Here is a 25,235-nt window from a genome sequence, read left to right as displayed (position 1 = left end):
GAGCACTTGTGAGGAAAAACTACAATCTCTGTATTTAATGAAGTTGCCAATTTGTGGTAGAGTTTAGTGACTTGAAGGTAAATACTGTGTGTGAAAGAATCTGTAGTTTTTGGAAAAACATATTATCTTTGAAAGTCAACACATATGTTTTCCTTTTTCCTTTTGAGTACTTTTGTGTTTGCCGTATAATAGATTCTGGGATGAAACTGCTGTGCAATGAGCTTTCTCCAAAATTGTGGTATCAGCTATTTCAGATAAATCAAAGTACACCAGATTTTATGTCATTTGTCATAAGTCTGGCAACTGGTAAGTTGAAGTCCTCCAAGGAAATTTACGAGTTGGTAAGTTTTTGATAAGTCACTTTTGTCGGAGCAAGATGGCAGTGTACCTTCTCTTAATTAACTACACAAAAATACAGCAAGGTTTTTAAACTCTACTTCTTGAGAACGAAGAACAAATAATTGAATCAGGTGTGGTTTGCTTTTTTATGTTTTTAATTAATTTATAAATCCACTGTAAACTTCATTGTTATATTGAAGCACTATGAGCACCATTTTCTCTAGTACATTAGAAATTGTTGCACCAATTAGATTAAAAAAGGTTAGAGAGAAAACTAAAGCACCAGGGTGCAACAGTGCTACGCATGTTATCAAGAGAGAAACTCGTAATTTAGAGCGTAAATGGAAACAAACTAATTTAGAGGTCTTTAGACTCACGTGGAAAGACAGTATGTCACGTTATAAAAAGGCCCTAAAAGCAGCCAGGGCTGAGCATCTCCGCAAACTAATAGAAAATAACCAAAATAATCCAAGGTTTTTATTTAACACCGTGGCTAGACTAACAAATAAACAGACATCACCTGAGCAAAATATCCCGTTACAGTGTAGTAGTAATGATTTTATGAATTTCTTCACTGAGAAAATAGAAAGCATCAGAAATACAATTGTAAATGTACAATCTTTAATGGTGTCTAATGATTCAGCCTCAATTACCGCCCCTCAAGAACAACTACAGCGCTTTACAACTATAGGACAGGAAGAGCTAAATAAACTTATCATTGCATCTAAACGAACAACATGTTTATTAGATTCAATACCCACTAAACTACTGAAAGAAGTGTTACCTGTAGTGGAAGAGCCTATTGTTATGATGGTGCAAGGAGATGAACCCAAATGCAGACAGTATGCAAGTGAACTACGTTTATTACAGAAAAACAGGGAAAACAAAACCCACGAGGGGGCAAAACAAGACAGGATCGACTATATTAGACTAACAAGACTGAGGGACCTATTTTAACGATCTGAAACGCAAGTGTCAAAGCGCAAGTAAAGTTGTGGGCGGGTCTTGGCGCTGTTGCTATTTTCCCGGCGGGATAAATGACTCTTGCGCCAGGCGCAAATCTAAAATGGGTTGGTCTGAAGTAGCTTCATTATTCATAGGTGTGGTTTGGGCGTAACGTGAAATAAACCAATCAGAGCGTCATCTCACATTCCCTTTAAGAGCAGACGCGCTTTTTCTAAAGCGGATTCCTATTGTAACGGCGGATTTGCCAGGCGCGCGCCAGGAGCGGTTCACAGCCAAGGAGAGCAACGCTCTCGTCAGGGACGTTGGGGATGGAGAAACCCACCCAAATTAACTTCGGTTAAACAGGCGTATGATAATTTGGGTAAATGTGTAAGCTAGATGTATGCTTTTATAATAAATTGTCTATCTATCTATCTATCTATCTATCTATCTATCTATCTATCTATCGTAATAATGTATGATTTGCAAAAATGAAAACTGCTGCTTCTGTGTAGATGAGAGAATCAAAGTGTATGCACGTGCATGCGCCCTTAAAATAGCATATGAATAACATGCGCAACGCGCCACTGACTTTAAACTATTTTTTCCTGGTTAGTGGCGCAATTGTTTTCTAAACCTGCAAAATAGCATGAGGGAACAAAACACGCCTCCTTTTTTGCGCTGAACCGCCCAGGGAGCGCAAGTTCATTCCCTAGTTTAGCGACGTGCTTCTGTTGAGGGAAAAGCGGAAAAGCCTGCGGTGTACAAAGTCAATTGCGCTGGGTGCAAGATAGGACCCTAAGACTCAGACAGAAAACTGAACAATAAACTAACAGCTAAGACAGGATCAAACTCTTCACAAGACTTTCAACAGGTTACTCACAGTTGGTTTCACATAATGTATGACAATGAACCGGCACAGGACAGCAAACACAAGGGGATTAAATAGGGAGAAACTAATGAGGGAAACAGGTGACAAGGGTAAAGCAATGAAGACTAAACGAGGATAACAAGGGGGCGGGGCGAGGAACGAGACAACACAAGCACATGGCCCGAAAAGCCACACGCTTGCACACTTAAAGGGGTGGTTCGGGATTTTTGACATCGGCCTGAAGTCAGCCTGGTTGTTATTCATCAGTGGAGACATTTAAAAAAAAAAAATTATCCAGTCCTTATATTTGGATAGTTAGCCGATGCTAGGCTAGCGCGAGTCAAGGGTAGATGTTAGCCAGCCATTAAAAAACGTTTTACCCACTCCACAGTGCACCAAACGCAAATCAATTATAACACTAGACTATCGATGCAAATGTACGTTGAGAGAATAATGTTAGAAATCAAACTTACCTTTCATCTCAATGATCCCAAAGGAACTAGTTTTTCAGCAGCTGCGGAATTTTACTTTGCTCCAGTTAGTAATGCGGCAAAAAGTAAACACAGAAAAGCGCACTACAGTGTGTGCAGTACATGTGTGTACCGGCTCACTCGGTTGCCTAGGTAATCAATATCACTCCGCTGCTGCTGTAGACAAGGCTTATGATTACAGGGAACAAATTATAACTAATGGAATGTGATGAAAGGTAAGTTTGATTTCTAACATTATTCTCTCAACGGACATTTGCATTGATAGTCTAGTGTTATAATTGATTTGCGTTTGGTGTACTGTGGAGTGGGTAAAACGTTTTTTAATGGCTGGCTAACATCTACCCTTGACTCGCGCTAGCCTAGCATCGGCTAACTATCCAAATATAAGGACTGGATAATTTAAAAAAAAAAATGTCTCCACTGATGAATAACAACCAGGCTGACTTAAAAATGAGGTCCGATGTCAAAAATCCCGAACCACCCCTTTAACGAGAGTCTGTTATGATCCTACCCTAAGACAAGAAAAGTATTAAAGACACAAGGGCAGAATCATAACAGAACCCCCGCCTTAAGGAGCGGCTACCAGACGCTCCTAATAGGGAAACTAAGCACAAGACAAAAACCAACAAAACATGGTGAACATTAACAATGGTATACATGAATAAACTATAACGGGGTTAGGATGAAACATCAAAAACAACATACAAGGCAGAGGGGGTGGAGGAAACAGAGTTTGTAGGTGGTGTACCACAGTTCGTGAGAGAAGGTTCAGGGTGGGTCGACGTGCAAGGGATCCTTGGTCCATGGGATGAGGACTGGGGACGAGGAGTCTGGGCAGGCTTGGAGGGAGACAGACGAGGAGAAGACCTAGAAGAAGTCCGGGGTTTTGTGGAGACAGGGACGAACGGGGAAACAGTCTGGGGACTAGTGGTGACAAGGGAGACCGGGAAAACAGACTGGAATACTGCATTAGTGGCAGCAGCAACAAACTCAGGCACAGAGGAAACAGAGGAAGACGAAACAGGACTCCGGACGGGGGACAAGGCAGGCGAAGGCCCAAGACGCAAGACAGGGGGTGAAACAGACGATAGTGGAGCTGGAACAGGGACATAGATCTCAGAAGACGATCCGGAATCGACGCTTCTCACTTCAAATTCAGTTGAGGCGTCGAAGGCAGCAGACTGGGGATCTGAGCCTCTGGCAGCTGGCCTGGGATCAGCACTTACGGCAGCTGGCTTGGGGCCAGAGCTCACTGCGGTTGGACTGCGATCATGACTCTCTGCAGTAGACTTGAGATCGGTGCTCTCTGGAGCATTAGGATCAGGGACTGGGGACAAGACAGGACTGACTGGGACATCAAGAATTCTGGCAAGACTGGATAAATATTCGGACAGGGTTCTGGCAGCGATGACTGGCATCTCCTGGCGAGCTGATACGGACTCTATCACAGCCTTTGCAGCGGAATCGGCCGCTGCTTTCTCTTCAGCAGACATGACTGAAGACTCAGAGACGACATTCACAGTACAAGTCTCTGGAATGGATCTCCCCAACGCCGACTGGGAAACAGCGCATTCTGCAGCAGGCTGTAGAACTATGTCTCCTGTTGCTAAGACCGGAACCGCGCTTAAAGCAGCGGAGCCAGGAACAGCGCTCTTGACTTCAGCGGCGGGTTGGAGAGCCATCGCGGACTCAAGAGGAGGTAGAGACGGAGAACCAGAAGCTCCCCTCCTCCTCCTGGGTCGCGGAGGGGAGACGGTAGCCAGACTGGTGACAGGAGAGGGAGGTGAAGCAGGAACCGTTACAGGAACTGGGGAGCTCAGCGCAGGCGAGGAGGACTCCGGGCAGGAAGACTCCAATGCTGACTCCCACGACGGGTGTCTTCCACGCTTACCATGAAGATTGATGGACGTGGAAGGTGTCTCAGGAGTCGCAGCGGGACTGGGTTGGTCCCCATGTGTAGCGACGGCTAGCAGACGACCCTCAGGGATCACAGGAAGTGAAGCGGGAGAAGAAGACCTTGTAGTACTCTGCAGCTCCCTCAGAGACAGACTCTCCACCATACTGTGGAACGGGCGGCTGACCAGTCCTTCTCGTTCGGAGAGAGGGGGAGGGACCTCTCTTCTACGACCTGGGCGTACTTCCTCAGGGTCAGCTTACCCTGAGGAGGGAAAGGAAGCTTGCCCTCCCGGGCGTCGGCGATAACTGACTGCCACCATCGTTCGGGGTCTGATGGCTGCAGAGTAGGGAAAACAGGCAAGTCTGCTGGGTTGCTTGTTCGGTGGTGCTCCGACTGACATGGAAACGGGGAAGACATTCTGTCTGCTGGGCTCCTTGATGGCCGGTTCATTCTGTTATGATGGTGCAAGGAGATGAACCCAAATGCAGACAGTATGCAAGTGAACTAAGTTTATTACAGAAAAACAGGGAAAACAAAACCCAAAACAAGACAGGATCGACTATATTAGACTAACAAGACTAGACTAAGACTCAGACAGAAAACTGAACAATAAACTAACAGCTAAGACAGGATCAAACTCTTCCCAAAACTTTCAACAGGTTACACACTTAACAAGAGTCTGTTATGATCCTACTCTAAGACAAGAAAAGTATTAAAGACACAAGGGCAGAATCATAACACCTATTCTCAATATGATTAACTCGTCTTTATCTTTAGGTCATGTTCCAAGAATATTCAAGTTGGCAGTTATAAAACCTCTCATTAAGAAACCACAATTAGATCATAATAACCTAGCAAATTACAGACCGATTTCAAATCTTCCATTTATGTCTAAATTACTAGAAAAAGTTGTGTCCACTCAATTGTGCTCTTTCTTGCAAGAAAATGATATCTATGAAAAATTTCACTCAGGATTCAGACCGCGTCATAGCACAGACACTGCGCTCGTTAAAATTACAAATGATTTACTTCTAGCTTCTGACCAAGGCTGTATCTCAATACTAGTTTTACTCGATCTTAGCGCTGCGTTCGACACTATAGATCATAAAATACTCCTTGATCGACTACAAAATTACACTGGTGTTCAGGGACAGGCATTAAACTGGTTTAGATCGTACTTATCAGACCGCTACCATTTTGTCTGTTTAAATGGGAAAAAATCGAAGATAACGTCAGTAAACTATGGAGTGCCGCAAGGATCTGTGTTAGGCCCTCTGCTATTCTCAATATATATGCTGCTACTTGGTAATATTATAAGAAAACATGGAATTAGTTTCCACTGTTATGCTGATGACACTCAATTATATATTTAATCATGACCAGATGAAAATGCTAAATTATCTAAATTGACAGAGTGTGTTAAAGATATAAAATACTGGATGACGTGTAATTTTCTGCTATTAAATTCAGATAAAACGGAGGAATTACTTATTGGTCCAAAAAACTGCCCACAAAACCTCTTACAATACAACTTTAATTTAGAAGGATGTCCTGTTACTTTATCCACTACAGTAAAAGACCTGGGTGTTATACTAGACCGCAACTTGTGTTTCGAAAATCATATTTCATATGTTACAAGAACAGCCTTTTTTACCTTAGAAACATTGCTAAGCTACGTAACATGCTGTTTCTGATGCAGAAAAGTTAGTTCATGCATTCATGACCTCGAGTCTAGATTACTGTAATGCTTTATTAGCTGGTTGTCCTGCATCCTCAATAAACAAGCTACAGTTAGTCCAAAATGCAGCTGCTAGAGTTCTTACTAGGTCAAGAAAATATGATCATATAACACCAATTCTATCGTCTCTACACTGGTCACCTATTAAGTTCTGTATCAATTACAAATTATTACTACTGACCTATAAAGCCCTAAATGGTTTAGCTCCAGTGTATTTAACGGATCTTCTATCGTCCTACAATCCATCGCGCTCTTTAAGATCACTAAATTCAAGGCTTCTGGTCATTCCTAGGATATCTAAGTCCACTAAAGGAGGGAGGGCGTTTTTACATTTAGCTCCTAAACTCTGGAATGGCCTTCCTGATATTGTTCGAGGCTCAGACTCGCTGTCCCAGTTTAAAACTAGATTAAAGATGCATCTCTTTAGCCAAGCATTCACATAACGATTACCTTTTATACTACAGTTAAATCGGATCAAATGCATTAATATTATGAACAGCAGCTATGCTAATTATTTCCCATCTGCTCTTCTGTTGTTATCTCACTCCAGTTTGTATCCAGCCTCTCATGGAGACTTCAGATGCCCCAACACCTGTGAAGAGACAACTCGACGCCTGTGAAGAGACGACTCGACGCCTGTGAAGAGACAACTCGACGCCTGTGAAGAGACGACTCGACGCCTGTGAAGAGACGACTTGACGCCAGCGATGTTATGCCCTAAATTAATACATGATTAACTAACTTTATTTTTCTATGTACATTTCTGAAATGCACTTTCTGTAAAGCTGCTTTGAAACAATGTGTATTGTGAAAAGCGCTATACAGATCAATTTGAATTGAAATGAATTGAATTGAATTGAATATTGCAGTGTTATATTACATTTGGACCATGCAATTAGATTATTTTGTTGTAAATAAAAAAGCCTGACAATGTCACTGCTAAATACATTTAAGTAGTGTTGTATTGTTTCTTTCCAAAAGCTTTCTTACCGCTTACACCTGAAGGTCCCTGCCCTCCTCGCTCACCACTGGGACCTCGATCTCCTTTAGGCCCTGAGGAAGAGAGATTTCAAGTACAAGGTATCAAAAATTGACAAAATGCAGATAGTCAAGTGTGGCTTTGACTGAGATTTAGTTTTAGTGGTGTTTAATAAGGAAAGCATCCCTATTACTACTGTTCAGACTAAACAGGTTAAAGTAGTTTTGTGGTGTGGTTGTCCTTTTGCACAACTGCACTACACTGTAAAAAAATCTTATTTTCTATCAGTAGTAGTAATTAGCAGCTATAAACAAACTATCAAATCATTCAGGTCAGATTTATCTTTCAAGAAGTACCTGGATTTCCACGGGCCCCTGGTGTTCCTGCCAAACCATTCTTTCCATCGACACCTGGACGACCGTCATTCCCAGGTAAACCTTGTGTGCACAGAGCAGTAGTCATTAGAGCAGTATAAAACTCTTACAGAATGGAAAAATGTGCAAGGCATTTCCACAACATATATTTTCTGTTTTATTACAGTATGAATTATTAAGGTTGCCTTTCATCATAATAATCAGGCACCTTGTATTCCTCTCTCTCCTGGATCCCCCTTTAAGCCTGAAACACCTGGAGACAGAAATAAATACAGTCAGGGAGAGATGTGGATCTGCTATCCTGGGATGAGAGATGTGTGAAAGTAAGGAGGCGATTACCAGGTGCACCCGGAGCACCAACCATTCCCTTTACGCCTGCAAGACCTGGGTCTCCTCTCTGTCCTTTTTCACCTGGAGCTCCAGGCTCACCTACCCTCCCTGAAATAAATACAACCATTTTCAATTAATTTCATTGTTTTGCAGCATTTTCTTTGTGTACACCAAAGAAATGAATGCTTTAGTATTACTAACGTACAATTATTCGAGCCTATGCAGCTCGTTAAAACTGACGAAAAATGAAGAGCACAATACTCACACATGCTTCTCAAGAGTACTCACACCCATACACATATGCATAGAAATTCATACAGATATACAGAAATACACTAACCTGGTGAGCCAAGGCCTCCTTTCTGTCCTGGGTTCCCTGGTATTCCAGGAGAACCTAATACAGAGCACAGCTGGAGTATAAAAACTGACTACTCAAAGCATGACATAACAATGACAAAATACTATTCACAAGCATCTGTTGGAAAAAAGGATGGAAGACACCAAAGGTCAAATGACAGCTTTAGTTCAGTGTTTAAGTCTGTTTTGACCAGCAGGGAGCACTAAAACCACACAGATTATGAAAGATGTGGAAAGCGATTGGCTCTTTTCTGGTCACTGAGATCTGCTGCTGGGTTCAAAATCAGAGATGCAAATTAGCCAATTTTCACCCCTTTTAACTGGGGAGAGGATCTCAGAGATTTTGGGTGCCTCACAGATGTTTGGTATCTTTCTGGATTCTAGCTAGGAAGAGCTGTGCAGGTAGAGCCTCACTCCTCTGCCTTCCCATGCTGGTTGATAATGGCTTGAATCCTGTTAGGAGCGGTGCGAGTAGGACCGGTTGCATTGGTGCCGTGACCCGGAGTGGATTGACGTTCAGGGCGGTGTGTGTACTGGAGGCCAGCTAGTAAGAGCTGTGCAGGTGAATCTCAAGAGATGCTCAAGAGATGCACAAGAGGCAGTAGTTTTAAGCGCCCTAGTTGACGATGGTTCGAATCCTGTTCGGAGAGGTGCGAGTAGGACCGGTTGCATTGGTGCCGTGACCCGGATTGGAGTGATGTTCAGGGCGGTGTGTGTACTGGAGGCCAGCTAGAAAGAGCTGTGCAGGTGAAACTTCAAGGGGCTTTGGCTTTAAGTGCCCTAGTTGACGAATCCCGTTCGGAGTGGTGCGAGTAGGAACAGTTACATTAGCATAGTCTGTTAACATCCCTCAAAAAACAGCTAGATTTTAAATGGATTGTTCAAATAACTTTTAATAAGTTATTTTACTGAATTTTAAACGCTTTGAATTGTTCAAGCTGATGCCTCACGCTGATAGTTGTAGCCAAGCTTTGGGCAAATAAGTCACGATTATCTCCCTTATTAACTATTGCCTAAATATTGCAATCTACTAATGTTAAATTAGAGTGAGAGGGTGACAAGAGTGACACTGTTTTCAAGGCATTGTCACAGTACACAGTTACCTTGTAATCCAGGTGTTCCAGGTGTTCCAGGTGGACCAGGTGGACCAGGTGGACAAACCATGACTATGAAATTTAAAGGAAAATGATAACCTTAATTCTGTGAGACACACCTATGGTGTCTCCAGACAAAATGCTTTAAAGTGGTCATGAAATGGAAAATCAAAATTTTCTTGATATTTCCACATAAAGAATAAAAACATACTGAAACTTTCACACCTTAAATATTACTCAAATATGTGTTTTTGTTTTCCACTCTTATGAAGCGGCAAGATTTGAAATCTCCCCATTCTTGATGTAACGCTTTTCTAAAATACTTGTGCTGCTATTGAGGTGATACAGGTGAGGTTAGGACAGGTTTGTTAGTATGGGTAGGGTTAAGGGTGTGATATAAAACAGTTTATATCGTTGTTATAGGTAATGTGTCTTTAGTCCATTAGGTGGCAACCGAGTGTTTGCTAGGAGTTAAGTTGCAGACATCCAAAGGAGACGCGAGTCTGCAGTTTTCCTAAGAGTATTCACATTGTGTGTATGCATGTAACTTACAGTCAAAGCTTAATGTTAATAAAGCTCAGACTTAACTAAGTTGCTTTATTGGAACATTAAAAAAGGGTAGGTTAAGGGGTAAGAGAAGGTCAACAGAGTAATTATAGATGTACAGAAATTAATAACAGCTGTAATTACATGCGGGTATGTTTTAAACATAAGTACAGTACAGTGTAAAAGCATATATCGGTATGTACACAATAAGTGCATTGTATCAAATTATTAATTTAAATGTTAGTACATACTGTAGTTGTTAAAGACAGTAAATATAAAGTATAGATCTGAAAATGCATTTCATGACCCCTTTAACGATTGAAATCATGGCAGATTCTCAAAATAGTACCTGGTCAACCAATAGGATTTCTCTTGTGTGTACCAAAGACAAAGTTGTGTACCTCTTTGTGAACTAACGTTGAGTTGGTTTAGTTGAGTCCTCAGTTTTTCTAGAGTCCCATTGTTCCCACACAGATCGGACAGACACTCCTGTTCACACACACACACCCCTTCAGCTCTGACACACTCAAAACAGGCCTAATACGAGTATGTGTTTGTATGGCACAACATGAAGGACGGTGTGAAGTGTGTGTATAAACCTCATCAGACTGGAGTTCCTCTGATCTGGCTTCAGCTGATGTACAGTGAGTACAAGCCTCCAGAGTGAAGACTGCATACAATACACATCATACAAAGCAGATTAAATCATGGAACAACAGAAACAAGGTGATAGCTTACATGATGCCGTGAAATATTCATGTTCACAAAAAGTGTTGGACACTTACTGTAAGGTGCAATCACATTAGATAAAAATGGTCAGTTATTGTTAATAGTAGAGCAATGTATAAAGCTCAGCTCACACAGAATTCACTTTCAAACCAAGCAGCTTTCTATTGGTCAGTGTGGTGAATTCAAGTGACCATCTTGAAAATCAGTTAAATCTGCATAGGGGATTTTTTTTTGCACCCGATCGCAGGGATTCCTGTTAGAATGAGTTTTGCCCATGAAATTTTGCAGAGCAATGGTGAATGTGACTGCACCTTAAGGCTACAACTAAAAATATACAAATTTCATTGCATTACAACAAAATATCGGTGACATCTGTATAGGAATATAGCTTTTCTCTTCAATACATTTCCTTTTTTTCATAACTTTTGCTCAATAAGTTTTAATCAGCTGGTGTTTTGGTGATTATTAGTGGAATTTTTAAGTCAGAGTCATATCAGAGAAACGTCTCGGTTACGGATGTAACGTCTCGGTTACGTATGGTAACCCTTGTTCCCTGAGTCCAGGGAACAGAGACGCCTCGTCGGGGGAGTTCCCCTGGCGAATTGGGATCACGCCAGGGATCCAACCGCCTTCGAGAGAGTTAACAACGAGCCAATGAAAGAGAAACTGAATTAGCATGCAATATTTGCATTCCGCGACCCGCCTACCAGCGCGGGTATAAAAGGCGGAAGTAAACATTGCGCAATGCTTTTCGCTGAGGAGCCGAACAGTGTCCAGCCCTCCGCGAAGGTACAGCAGCATGGCGACGGGACGAGGCGTCTCCGTTCCCTGGACTCAGGGAACGAGGGTTACCATACGTAACCGAGACGTTCCCTTTCGTCAGCAGGGAACTCCAACGCCTCGTCGGGGGAGTTCCCCTGACGAATTGGGATCCCTACCAAAACGCCATGGTGCTGGCCCCTTCCAGCGCCCAGCTAAGCTACCCTGCAGCAGTTTCCAGAAATTTTGCGGGAGCTAGCTAGGAAATCACACTGCTGTTCCGCAAGACCCAATCAGTGGATATTGGATAACACTGGGAAAGCGTGCCCGTCCCCAAGGAGAATAATAATGGGGGGGGGGGGACGCTGCGGAAGTTGAGGCAGCCTAGAGGAAGGCCCTCAAATACACACATGTACTAACCACGTAGGGTAGTGAAACATATGGCAGTCCTTGAAGGTAGTCCCAGTCCGGAGGAGTGAGGAGCGTACTCAACAGGGACGACAGAATGAGTCTGTCAAGGGGAAGACACGGCTGAACTGCACGTGGCAATCATGGGTCACCACAGGGACCACTGGAAAAAACACCCAGTCTACTAGCAACTCCTTACTGAAGGTAGCAGACCTGGTGCCGGCGGTCCGCATCGCCTGGCACCGGAGGGGGTGATGGAGGAACTCACGAGGTTAGCCGTTTGTTGGGTAACCAACGGAGCAAAAAGACGCACGTATCCGCTCACGGAATGGCGTCGCAAGCCGACACACCTATTCCCTCTAATTACTGGCCGTAGCAAGTACTCGGGAGGAAAAAGGTTCCACACGTAGGCTATAAAACCTAGCGAACGTGTTCGGTGTCGCCCAGCCCGCATCTCTACAAATGTCTGTTAGCGAGGCGCCTTGTGCCAGAGCCCAAGAAGCGGCAAAACTCCTAGTGGAGTGAGCCCGCAACCTGGGTGGGCAGGGCTCACCCTGGGACTCATAAGCCCTGTTGATAGCATCCACTAGCCAGTGGGCTAACCTCTGCTTGGAGACAGCCTTCCCCTTCTGCTGGCCTCCATAACAAACAAAGAGCTGATCTGAGGTCCTAAAGCTTTGCGTTCTGTCTATATAAACCCGGAGGGCCCGGACGGGACAGAGAAAAGCTAGGGCTGGGTCTGCCTCCTCCTGGGGCAGCGCTTGCAGGTTCACTTCCTGGTCCGCGAAGGGAGTGGTAGGAACCTTGGGCACATATCCGAGCCGGGGTCTCAACACAACGTGAGAAAGGCCGGGCCCGAACTCTAGGCGCGATTCGTCGACCGAAAAAGCCTGCAGATCCCCCACCCTCTTGAAAGAAGCCAATGCTAACAGGAGTGCTGTCTTAATGGACAGGATATTAAGCTCCACTGTCAGCAAAGGCTCAAAAGGAGGACTTTGGAGCGCTTTGAGCACTAAAGTTAAGTCCCAAGAGGGTACAGGGTGCAAGTCGCGAGGTGGATTTAGCCTCCTAGCACCCTTGAGGAATCTGATGACCAGGTCGTGCTTCCCCACGGACTTACCTTCAATTACATCGTGATGCGCGGCTATTGCGGCAACATACACTTTGAGGGTGGAGGGAGACAGCCTTCGCTCCAACCCCTGTTGTAGGAAGGAGAGCACGACACCGATCGGGCAAGTTCGTGGGTTCTCCCCGTGGGAAGAACACCAGCCGACGAACAGGTTCCACTTCAGAGCATAGAGGCGCCTCGTAGAGGGGGCTCTAGCTGAAGAGATGGTATCTACCACTGCCTGTGGTAGACCATCTAGAACCTCCGCGTCCCGTCCAGGGACCAGACATGGAGTTTCCAGAGGTCTGGAGGCGGGTGCCATAGGGTGCCCCGTCTCTGAGAAAGAAGGTCGTTCCTCAGAGGAATCGGCCAAGGAGGGGCTGTCGCGAGGAGCATGAGTTCTGGGAACCAAGTCCGGGTTGGCCAATACGGGGCCACCAAAAGGACTTGCTCCTCGTCCTCCCTGACCTTGCACAGAGTTTGTGCAAGAAGGCTCACTGGGGGAAACGCATATTTGCGTAGGTCCCGGGGCCAGCTGTGTGCCAGGGCATCCGTGCCGAGAGTCCCTTCGGTCAGGGAGTAATACCACTGGCAATGGGTCGTGTCCGGAGAGGCAAACAGGTCTACCTGTGCGGCTCCGAAGATTCGCCAGATCAGCTGGACCACCTGGGGATGGAGTCGCCATTCTCCCGGAAGGGGGGACCGACGTGAAAGCTCGTAGGCCACACGATTGAGCTCCCCGGGGACATGAACGGCACGAAGTGACCTCAGATGCTTCTGACTCCATAGGAGGAGGTGGGAGGCGAGTCGCGACATACGACGGGAGCGTGGACCACCTTGTCTGTTGATGTACGCAACGGTCGCAGTGCTGTCCGTACGGACCAGTACGTGTTTGTGTCTGAGAAACCCCTTGAGGCGACACAAAGCTAGGCATACTGCTTGCAACTCTAGGCAGTTGATGTGCCAATGCAGCTGGGGCCCCGTCCACAGACCCGAGACTGCATGCCCTCTGTACGTGGCCCCCCAGCCCTTGGCAGAAGCATCTGTGAAAACCACAGCATGCCTGGAAACCTGGACTAGGGGCACTCCGGCCCGTAGAAACCCAGGATCGAGCAAATCAGTACAAGGTCCTACCCTTCGGGCTGGCCCCCAGTCACGGAGACGGCCATTGTTCCCATGAGAGAACAAGGCGTTCGCATTCTCAACTACCTCGACGACTGGCTCATTCTGGCACACTCGCGAGATGTGTTGTGCGATCACAGGGACATGGTGCTTCGGCACCTCAGTCAGTTGGGGCTTCAGGTCAACTGGGACAAGAGCAAACTCTCCCCTGTGCAGAGGATCTCTTATCTCGGTATGGAGCTGGACTCGGTCGCCCAGACTGCGCGCCTCACGGAGGAACGCGTCCAGTCAGTGCTCAACTGTCTCAAGTTTTTTCGAGGCAAGTCAGCGGTTCCACTGAAACAATTTCAGAGGCTCCTGGGGCATATGGCAGCCGCAGCCGCAGTAACTCCGCTCGGGTTGGGAGAAGGTTTGGCGACAGCTCGGGGTGACTTAGACCAGGAACTTGCCGCTCTGCCACGCCCACCTCGGGACTCGATCGCGAAGCCAGTGCTGGAGCGGTCTCATATGCAACAGACCGAGCGGAGTTACTGCGGCTGCGGCTGCCATATGCCCCAGGAGCCTCTGAAATTGTTTCAGTGGAACCGCTGACTTGCCTCGAAAAAACTTGAGACAGTTGAGCACTGACTGGACGCGTTCCTCCGTGAGGCGCGCAGTCTGGGCGACTGAGTCCAGCTCCATACCGAGATAAGAGATCCTCTGCACAGGGGAGAGTTTGCTCTTGTCCCAGTTGACCTGAAGCCCCAACTGACTGAGGTGCCAAAGCACCATGTCCCTGTGATCGCACAACACATCTCCCGAGTGTGCCAGAATGAGCCAGTCGTCGAGGTAGTTGAGAATGCGAACGCCTTGTTCTCTCATGGGAACAATGGCCGTCTCCGTGACTTTCGTGAAGACACGGGGCGACAGGGCCAGCCCGAAGGGTAGGACCTTGTACTGATATGCTCGACCCTCGAAAGCAAACCGAAGGAACGGTCTGTGTCAAGGAAGAATCGAGACATGAAAGTACGCGTCCTTCAGGTCGATCGCTGCAAACCAATCCTGGGGACGGATGCACTCGAAAATGCGTTTCTGCGTGAGCATCTTGAACGGGAGCTTGTGCAGGGCCCGATTCAATACTCGCAGGTCCAGGATTGGCCGTAACCCACCGCCTTTCTTGGGTACAATGAAGTAAGGGCTGTAAAACCCTGACCTCATATCGGCTGGAGGGACCGGCTCGATCGCGTCCTTCGCCAGCAGGGCGTCGATCTCCTTCCGCAAGACCGGAGCATCCACTGGACGCACACGGGTGAAGTGGATGCCCCTGAACTTGGGAGGCCGGCGTGCAAACTGAATTGCATAGCCGAGCCGGATGGTGCGAATGAGCCAGTGCGAGGGTCTCGGGAGCGCTAGCCAGGCTCCGAGAAACTGCCGCAACGAGGCCACCCGGACCGCCGGCGTACCCGCGGGGGGGCAGCGAGGCGGAAGGCAGGGACACGGCTCCGGTGGCATTGTAGCGGCCGAGAGCGGGGTCTGGGTGTGTACTTGGACAACACCTACCTGCTTCCACCGGAGGACAGACGGCAGAGAAGACCCGAGAGTGTTCTGCTGCGGGCTGTCGCCTGGCGAGGGAAGGGGAGGAGACGAGGAGCGAGGCCCAAGGGCGGCTGCTGGTCTCCGTGCCTTCCCGCCCAGCGGCAGACAGGAGTGACGTGACCGAAGTGGCGCCACTGCTATCTGAGAGCTGGGGAGAGGGGACTGAGAGTGGCGAGACCCGAGGGTGGCGCACACTGCCGTCCCACTCTCTAACGGGAGAGACTGCTTGTTCAGCAGACCCAACCGTGAATGACCCAGAGGAGGAGGAAACTGCTCTTTTAATGAAGGTTTGGGTACCACCGACCGGTTGGTCGGCGGCGGAACATAAAAAACAAACAGAGGATTCTCCACCCGGCCCTCCCCCGGGGGAAGGAGAGGAGCAGAGGCCCTCTCCTGAAGAGCAGCTGTTCGGTCCTCCGGGTCGCCCGTCTCAGGACCGCTTCTTCCCTCTGGTGTTCTTCTTGGGGGTCGAAGACGGCTGAGCGGGCGGGGGAGCCCTGTTGCGACCAGACTGCTGCCCAGGAGGAGGAGCAGAGGGGGCTGCAGGAGGGCGCCCTCGGCGACGAGCAGTCTGAGGTTCCTCGGCCGCAGAAGGCGGACCAGCAGCAGTCCGCTTCCTGGGCAGGACATGCCGAAGCGCCTCAGACTGCTTCTGGGTGGTGGAGAACTCTTGGGCGAAGTCCCCCACCGCGTCGCCGAAAAGGCCCCCTCGGGATATGGGAGCATTCAGAAATCTAGCTCTTTCTGAATCCCGCATATCCGCGTAGGTAAGCCAAAGGTGGCGCTCCTGGACCACCAAGGTGGACATCGCCCGACCCAGGGAACGTGCGGTGACTTTCGTCGCCCGGAGGGCGAAGTCCGTCGCCACACGCAGCTCCTGCAGCACCCCTGGGTCGGGACCACCCTGCTGCATGTCATGAAGCGCTTTGGCTTGGTGGACCTGAAGTAACGCCATGGCATGCAGGGCGGAAGCGGCTTCTCCACACGCCGTGTAAGCCTTCTCGGTCAGACCGGAGGAGAACCTACAGGCGCGGGAGGGGAGCGAAGGGGCACCCCGCCAAGTGGAAGCGGTCTTCGGACACAACTGCATCGCTACTGACCGCTCCACTGGGGGGATCCCTTCGTATCCCTTAGCCGCCCCACCATCCAGGGTGGTGAGGGAGGAGGAGTGAGAAGGCTTATGTCTGGCAGTCGGGGGTGCCATCCAAGACTTCGTCAACTCCTCATGCACCTCCGGGAAGAATGGGACCGGAGCGGGACGCTGAGAACCAGCGCGGGCCGCCCCGATACACCAATCATCAAGCCGCGAAGGTTCGGGACACGGTGGAGGGTTCGACACAAGCCGGACATTCGCGGCCGCCCGGGCAAGCATAGCGGCCAACTCAGGATCCGGCTCGGCCGCAGCCACCACACCCGAAGAGGGTAGACCCGCCGAGTTGTCACCTGAGGATGACCGCTCTCCCTCCGATGCAGCGATAGACATCGCATCGTCAGGTGGCGCCCCGAAGGAGACTACCGGAACCGCACGGGGCGGCTCCAGCGGCTCCAACGGGGGCACTGATGGCAACGGCGCTACTGAGGAGTGGGAACCTCGTGAGGATCTTTCACCTGACGAGATATTCCGCACTGTAACCCTCATATGCTCACCAACAGCCACAGCTGATGTAGTCGCCTGCTGGGGTGAACCAGCAGACGAACTAGATCGGGTGTAGACTGAAGGGACACCCTCAGCGATTTTCTGCTGAAGGATTCTGAGTCTTGAGCGGAGCGCCGCCAGAGTCATGTTCCCACAATGAGAACATGACTCGTTCACAAAAGCTGTCTCTGCGTGTGCTAAACCCAAACACGAGACACAGTATTTGTGACCATCACCCTGAGACAGAAGTCTACCACATCCAGAAACACACGGGCGAGATGACATCTTTGTCACGTAGACAAAGGCGCAGGTCGCCCGAAAAAGCTCTTTCAGGAAAGAGAGAGAACCTCTCTTTCACATGCCGAAGCACACAGGGACCCACCGCGGCCACACACGGGGAAACTGCAAGCCCGTGTGGGCACTCAATACCAGCCGTGAAAACGGCTTTTGATTTAACAAAAGAAGCACGGCTGGCAGTAGGAAGCGGCGATCGCTGACAGGCTGTAACACCGGCAGACAGAGAGGACTCTTCCCTGAAGAGGACTCGATGAAAAACTCTTTCTTTTTCTTTCTCTCAGGCGAAGGAAACAGCAGCAACACAGGGTTGAATCCTGTTCGGCTCCGAGGCGATAAGCATTGCGCAATGTTTACTTCCGCCTTTTATACCCGCCCTGGTAGGCGGGTCGCGGAATGCAAATATTGCATGCCAATTCAGTTTCTCTTTCATTGGCTCGTTGTTAACTCTCTCGAAGGCAGTTGGATCCCTGGCGTGATCCCAATTCGTCAGGGGAACTCCCCCGACGAGGCGTCGGAGTTCCCTGCTGACGAAAGGGAACGGAGAAGTTACATCGGATGACGACGAATGGGGTTTCGCTTAGAAATCCTATCATCTTCGAGTATATAAAACGAGCCAATGGCAATGAAATGCCATGGGTCTGCGGAATTTGCATAGCGTAACTCCGCCCCACCCTGGGGGTATATAAGGAAGTCGCTGGCAACATGCAGATATGTCTTCGCTGAGGAGCCGAGACTGAACTCAGGCGTTCCAGCGGTACAGCAGAAGTGGCAGGGAGACGTAACGTCTCCGTTCCCTACTCAGGGAACGAGGGTTACATCCGTAACCGAGACGTTCCCTTTCGTTGTCACTCCGAGTTACGTCGGATGACGACGAATGGGGTTCCCAGTGTAATCACGCCACCTCTCGACTGTCTTCCAGTGCCCTGCGTAAGTCTGAGCTCCCTGTCGTGAGACTAGCACGGACGAAGGAGTCCTACTTAACACAGGAATACCAAGGTACACTGGGAAGCATATCCAGTGGAAATATGCAATCATGCCCAACCCGAAGGGGGGGACTTGGAATACACATATGACCCCGAAGGGCTGCATACGGAATAACACTGGGGTGTCCAGCTGCAGGTGGAATATTTCAACCCCAGGGGTGGCAAGGTGGCTTGCCAAGGGAAAGACACATGCTCAAAAGAGGCTTACAGTGGAATACACATGTGGGGGTCACCCAGAGGGGGAACCATGCACATGGAGGCACCTAGCCAAGCGCAAAAGCTGCCGGTGGCATAACTCTGGCGTTGACGTCGTCAGTGCTGGAGGAGACTCAGGGCTTATCAGGCTCACCTGAGGAAAATATCGCACGTATCCCGTCCGTGGAGAGGAATGGCGAACAAGCGAAGCCACCTGAGCAGAATCTCTCACCGGCTAGTTGAAGCGAGTACATGAGAAGAAACTGGCTCTACTCGGAGATTTATAGAATCTCGCGAATGTGTTAGGTGTCACCCAGCCTGCAGCTCTGCAGATGTCTGTTAGCGAGGTGCCATGCGCTAGAGCCCAAGCGGATGCCACACTCCGGGTGGAGTGGGCCGTCACACCAAGGGGGCACGGTCGACCTTGCTGCTGGTATGCCAAAGCAATGGCGTCCACTATCCAGTGAGACAGCCTTTGCTTGGAGAGAGCCTTTCCCTTCAGCTTCCCACCATGACAGACAAAGAGCTGGTCTGAGGTCCTGAAACACTGCGTTCTGAACTTAAGCTCCACTGATTGCAGAGGCTCAAAGGGAGCACTCTGCAGGGCAGTTAAAACCACTGAGAGGTCCCAAGAGGGTACGAGGGGAGGCCGAGGAGGATTCAGTCTCCTGGCTCCCCTCAGGAACCTGACGATCAGGTCGTGCTTTCCTAAGGACTTACCATCAACTGCGTCGTGATGTGCGGCAATGGCGGCAACATACATTTTTAGGCTGGAGGGAGACAGCCTTCGCTCCAACCCTTCTTGCAGGAAGGAAGCACGACACTGATGGGGCATATCGTGGGTTCTAGATTTCAGAAGAACACCAGTTGACGAAGAGGTTCGACTTCGACGCATAGGCATGTCTCGTGGACAATGCTCTAGCGGAAATGATGGTAGCCACCACCGCTGGTGGTAGGGTACTCAAACCTGCCTCATCCCGTCCAGGAGCCACACGTGGAGGTTCCAAGATCGGGACGAGGGTGCCATAAGGTGCCCCGTCCCTGAGAAGCAGGTCCTTCCTCAGAGGAATTGGCCAGGGAGGTGCTGTCGCGAGGAGTACTAGTTCTGAAAACCAGGTGCGGTTGGGCCAATATGGGGCAACCAAAATTACCTGCTCCTCGTCCTCCCTGATCTTGCGCAAGGTCTGCGCAAGAAGGATCACTGGGGGAAACGCATGCTTGCGGAGGCCCCGCGACCAGCTGTGAGCCAGTGCATCCGTGCCGAGCGTGCCCTCGGTCAGGAAATAATACAGGTCGCAGTGGGACGAGTCGTGGGAGGCAAACAGGTCTACCTGTGCGTCCCCGAACTGATCCCAAATCAGCTGAACCGTCTAGGGATGGAGTCGCCAATCTCCAGCGAGAGGCCGAATCCGAGACAGCTCGTCGGCCGCCTGGTTCAGGTCTCCCGGGATATAAATGGCACGAAGCGACCTCAGATGCTTCTGACTCCATATGAGGAGGTGGCGGGCGAGTTGTGACATACGGCGGGAGCGCAGACCACCTTGACGGTTGATGTACACTACAGTCGCGGTATTGTCCGATCGGACCAGTACGTGTTGACTCCTGAGCAAAGCCTGGAAACGGTACAGGGCAAGACGTACAGCCAACAACTCGAGGCAATTGACATGCTAAAGGTGCTGGGGTCCTGTCCAGGAGCCTGCGGCCGCATGTCCATTGCACATGGTGCCCCAGCCCGTGGTGGAGGCATCTGTTGACACAACAACATGCCTGGACACTCGTTCCAAGGGCACTCCGGCCCGAAGAAAACTGAGGTTCGACCACGGGGTGAAGGACTGACGGCAGGTCGGAGTTACTGGAACTCGGAGCGTGCCGTGGTGCCATGCCCACCTCGGGACTCGATCGCGAAGCCAAAGCTGAAGTGGTCTCATATGAAGCAACTCGAGTGGCGTGACAGCCGCTGCGGATGCCATATGCCCCAGGAGCCTCTGAAATAGTTTCAGTGGGACCACACTCTTGCCCTCGAACTGATGAAGGCAAGTCAGCAGTGATTGCGCGTGCTCGCTCGTAAGCTGCGTGCACATGGCGACCGAGTCGATCTCCATACCGAGAAAAGAGATCCTCTGCACGGAGAAGAGTTTGCTCTTCTCCCAGTTGACCCGAAGGCCCAGACGAGCTAGGTGCCGGAGCACAAGGTCCCTGTGTTCGCAAACCTGGTCTCGAGAGTGAGCTAGGATCAGCCAGTCGTCGAGATAGTTGTTCGAAGGGGAACAAGGGCTGCCTCGATGACCCTCGTAAAGACGCGAGGAGACAGGGCTAGCCCGAAAGGGAGAACCGCGTACTGGTATGCCTGCCCCTCGAAAGCAAACCGTAGAAACGGTCTGTGTCGAGGAAGAATGGAGACATGAAAGTAGGAGTCCTTCAGGTCGATCGCTGCAAACCAATCCTGCGGCCGTATGCACTCGAAAATGCGCTTGGCCGTGAGCATCTTGAACGGCATCCTGTGAAGGGAGCGGTTCAAGACGCGCAAGTCGAGGATTGGCCGTAACCCACCGGATTTCTTCGGTACAATGAAGTAAGGGCTGTAAAAGCCGGACCTCATTTCGGCTGGAGGGACAGTCTCGATCGCACCCTTCGCCAGTAAGGTAGCGACCTCCGCTCTTATAACCGGGGCATTGCCACCGACCATAGTGAAGCGGACTCCCCTGAAGCGGGGAGGAGACCGCGCAAACTGAATAGCAAAGCCGAGCCTGATGGTCCTCGCGACCCAGCGGGACAGCCTGGGAAGCTCTAACCAGGCTTCCAGGAACTGTACCAGCGGGGTCATACAGACCACAGACGTACCCTCGGTGGTGCAGCAAGGTGGAATGACCGGCCCAGGCGTGGGTGGCATAGCGGCCCGGTGCGGGGGCACGGTCATTAGCCGCGTCCTGTCGGCGGGAAGCAGGCTAAGGAGACCGCACGGACAGATGACTGTCGGTGCAGAAGGTCCTCAGCCTGCTTATAGAGTGATCGAAGACTGTTGGGCGCAATCCTCAATCACACCACTGACCAGGCTGCCCGTCTCAAGAGTGCTGCTTAGGCTGGCGTGGCAGTCCAAGGGGCGGAGACGGGCAGTGCCGCCCTCCTGCGACTTGCTCCTGCTCAGGGCCGGTGAAGACCCGAGGGGAGCAGCCGCACGGAGGGGGCCTTGGCGGGAAGCAGACAAAGGAGACCGCACGGATGGATGACCATCGGTGCAGGACCCGAGTCTACTTCAGGTGGTCGAAGCCACACCGCCAAAGAGCCCAGCCCGGGACATGGGGGAGCTTAGAATATGAATTCTCAGACACCCCCACATCAACCTGGCTAAGCCCATGTCTGGACCACACTAGTGGACATCACCTGACCCAGGATCACGCAGGTACTGATGTCGCCTGAGCGAGGTCAGCAGTGTGCGTGGCGGAACAATCAGGCCGGCATGGGAGGCATAGCGTCCCAGCATAGGGGCGTGGTTAGAGTTTCCGCGTTCTGCCAGGGTTGGCCAGGGAAGGACTAGCGTTCCACTGCGGCCGGTTCGGACAGAACTCCCGGGACAGCACTGCATCGAAGGCGCAGGCGACACACAGCACTGCATGACCGTGCCACAATAGTGACAGGGAACATACAGCCCATGATCGTCGTGCGATCGAAAGCAGCGAAGGCGGAGGACACCCGCGGGCCGCGAAAGTCACGTGGACTCTCGCGGAGCGCAGGTGTCCTGATGCACGTCCAGGAGAAGCTTACAGCGCTCGGGGGGAGGGCGGGGCCACTCCAGCCGATGCTTTCAGCTGCCCGGGAAAGCATGGCTGACAGCTCTGGATCGGTCCCGGCAACGATGGCACTCCCGTGGTAGGGAACGCAGTCGAAACTTCATTTCCAGAGGAATCAAGCCCGCCTTGTGATGCTGTGAGTGCATGACACCATCCGCCAGAGCCCCGAATGAACCACTGGGTCCCCGAAAGAAACCAGGCACATACGGAAGCTCCACGGCTCGCGATGTGGAGGGGGGTGTGGCCCGAGGAATTGACTCGTCGGTTGTTGTGCCACACCGAACCCTCAGATCACCCTGGCCACCAGCCAAAGTATCCCTTCTCGAGGAAGAGATAAATTGGGGTGTGGCAGAGGGGACTCTACTCACATGGAGATCATTGAGTCTCGATCTATAAACATCGCGGTGGTCATGTTCCCGCAATGAAAACATGACTCATCAACGAGCGCTGCCGAGCGTGATTAAGCCCAACACGCAAAACACGCCGTTAGGCAGATGAAACACGCACACACATCCAGGAAATAGAAAATACACGGGCGGACCGTCTTGAAAAAGACGTGCCGCGTGCAGCTCTTTTAGAGAGTGGAAAAGCTCGGCAGAGTGCTGAAGCGCCCAGGGAGAAACACACTCACTGTCGGCAGATTACTTCACAAATCAGCAGCAGGAATGCGATCTCGCTGGAAAACGCCGTCACACCAACACACTGAAGAGCCGCTCGTCTCGAAGAGATTTGAGATGACACTCAGAAGGCTTGTGGAGTGAAGTACTGAACTTGGCTCCGAAGCGAAAACATATCTGCATGTTGCCAGCGACTTCCTTATATACCCCCAGGGTGGGGCAGAGTTACGCTATGCAAATTCCGCAGACCCATGGCATTTCATTGCCATTGGCTCGTTTTATATACTCGAAGATGATAGGATTTCTAAGCGAAACCCCATTCGTCGTCATCCGACGTAACTCGGAGTGACAACGAAAGGGAACCACAGGTGTAGAAATCACTTTAAATATCACCATGATCCATTGACATCTGACAACCACAAAACGTCACAATGCTTCTTCATTTTAAGTTTTTTTATATAATGTAATTATTTAAACCCTTAAACTTGCTTGGTTTAAAATCAATGCCACTTGGTTTGACATTTAGTATATAATGCAAGGACATTTATAAAGTTATACTTTTTAAATGTGAATTTATTTCAGTTCCATCTTACCTTTATAGGCCAGCACAGAATTCAGTGCAATCAGCAGCAGGAGAAACACTATGAGAACAGGAATACAGTGACATTTCTTCGCTGGTTTCCTTGGTGTCAGCTCTGTAACAAACAATGCAGAACTCTTGATTAAACTACAGAAAACTGATTTCATAAGTCCATTATAAGTGATATGATATGAGGGATTAGCACTATTTTAAGTTACAATACATAGCTTTCCATGACCAACAACAGTCAATCAATATTATGAAATATCAGACCACTGAATGTCATGATTGATCAGAATGAAACATTCCAGAAACACACAAACATTTTGAAGCATATTTGAATGTGAACAGTGTCAGTCTGCCCGAGACTCACCGCTTTGCTGGAAGTCGTAGCGCTCGGCCTCAAAGAGCTTCATGTTGTTGTCGTAAAGAGAGTTTGCCTGGCTGAATACAGAGGCCTGCCCTTCAATGGTGTCCACTTCTGTCTCCATCAGTCACTCCACCACACACTGACCTCGCACAGCCTTGGTGACAGTTTAAAAAACAAAACCAAAAAAAAAAAAAAAAAAACATATGCTGGCTCATCGAAATATACGTCATCTGACAAAAGAGATGCAGCGGAAATTGTTCCAATGAGTTTGTCAAGAAAAGGAAGTTGTGTTGTGTTGTGCTGTGTTGGCTACAGTAGCAGGTTAGGCATGAACTGCTTTTGCTGAAGACTGGAGTAATGATGCAGAAAATTCAGCTTTGATCACAGGAATAAATTACAGTTTACAATATATTCACATAGAAAACAGCTGTTCCTGTTAAGCTGCAACCCCACTTTTGAAAAATCCCCAGAAATGACATACCCAAACTGAAACAGATACAGTTCATGAACCCTTTGTACTAAAAGCACAAGTATGATCTTATTTGAAAGCTGACACCTGGCAGTTTATTGTAAATGTAGAATTATTGTCATAATGAATTTTTTTTTATAAATAGCTTTAAAGTTTTGTAAAGTTATTAGAAATGTATTTTTATGAAACATCTTCATGAAAATAAAATTGAAGTTGACACTGTAGCAATCTAGAAATGCAATGCAGCTAAAGCCACATGTCTGACCATATCATATTTAAAATATGAAGATGATAAGTCTAAAACTCTGTATTTAGTTAACATTTTTTCAAGATAGAAGCACCTAGAGCTAGCTAGCATGTTAGCTTAGCACACCATCAATACATGACAATTTATGAGATTAAAACCATGTTTGTGCTCCAAACTTACTTTAAAACGCAAGTGAAGTGTTTTAAATAATCTTCTGTGATCTAATTTGACATCAGATAAAAAAATCAGACAGAAAATATACTATTTGATCATATTCTGCACAATGATGGTCTATATAGATTAGCATTACATTATAAATATAATCTATTATTATGAAAATACCTGGCATGGCTTGAAAAACACAGGTAACTCAAATATCATTGCAATCATG

General features: G+C 49.0%; 1 protein-coding gene across 1 annotated transcript in view; it reads right to left on the bottom strand.

Annotated features, from left to right (window-relative positions):
* The window catches only part of LOC308692608 (uncharacterized protein), a 28,679-nt gene extending 4,319 nt beyond the window's left edge, over window positions 1–24,360 (bottom strand). Inside the window, exons 1-10 of the mRNA XM_081368761.1 lie at window positions 24,132–24,360; window positions 23,772–23,873; window positions 10,561–10,631; window positions 10,363–10,450; window positions 9,425–9,487; window positions 8,305–8,358; window positions 7,974–8,072; window positions 7,843–7,887; window positions 7,617–7,697; window positions 7,272–7,334 (exon numbers count right to left, since the gene is read on the bottom strand). Of these exons, the coding sequence (XP_081224887.1) occupies window positions 7,272–7,334; window positions 7,617–7,697; window positions 7,843–7,887; window positions 7,974–8,072; window positions 8,305–8,358; window positions 9,425–9,487; window positions 10,363–10,450; window positions 10,561–10,631; window positions 23,772–23,873; window positions 24,132–24,249 (784 nt within the window). The 5' untranslated portion in view covers window positions 24,250–24,360. The remainder of the gene's footprint in view (window positions 1–7,271; window positions 7,335–7,616; window positions 7,698–7,842; window positions 7,888–7,973; window positions 8,073–8,304; window positions 8,359–9,424; window positions 9,488–10,362; window positions 10,451–10,560; window positions 10,632–23,771; window positions 23,874–24,131) is intronic.
* Between the last annotated feature and the right edge of the window lie 875 nt (window positions 24,361–25,235).

This window comes from Scardinius erythrophthalmus, assembly GCF_964197995.2.
Source record: "Scardinius erythrophthalmus genome assembly, chromosome: 6".
In the NCBI taxonomy this organism is placed as follows: Eukaryota; Metazoa; Chordata; class Actinopteri; order Cypriniformes; family Leuciscidae; genus Scardinius; species Scardinius erythrophthalmus.
The sequence above is the reverse complement of the archived record's forward strand: the minus strand, read 5'-3'. Positions and strand labels throughout refer to the sequence as shown.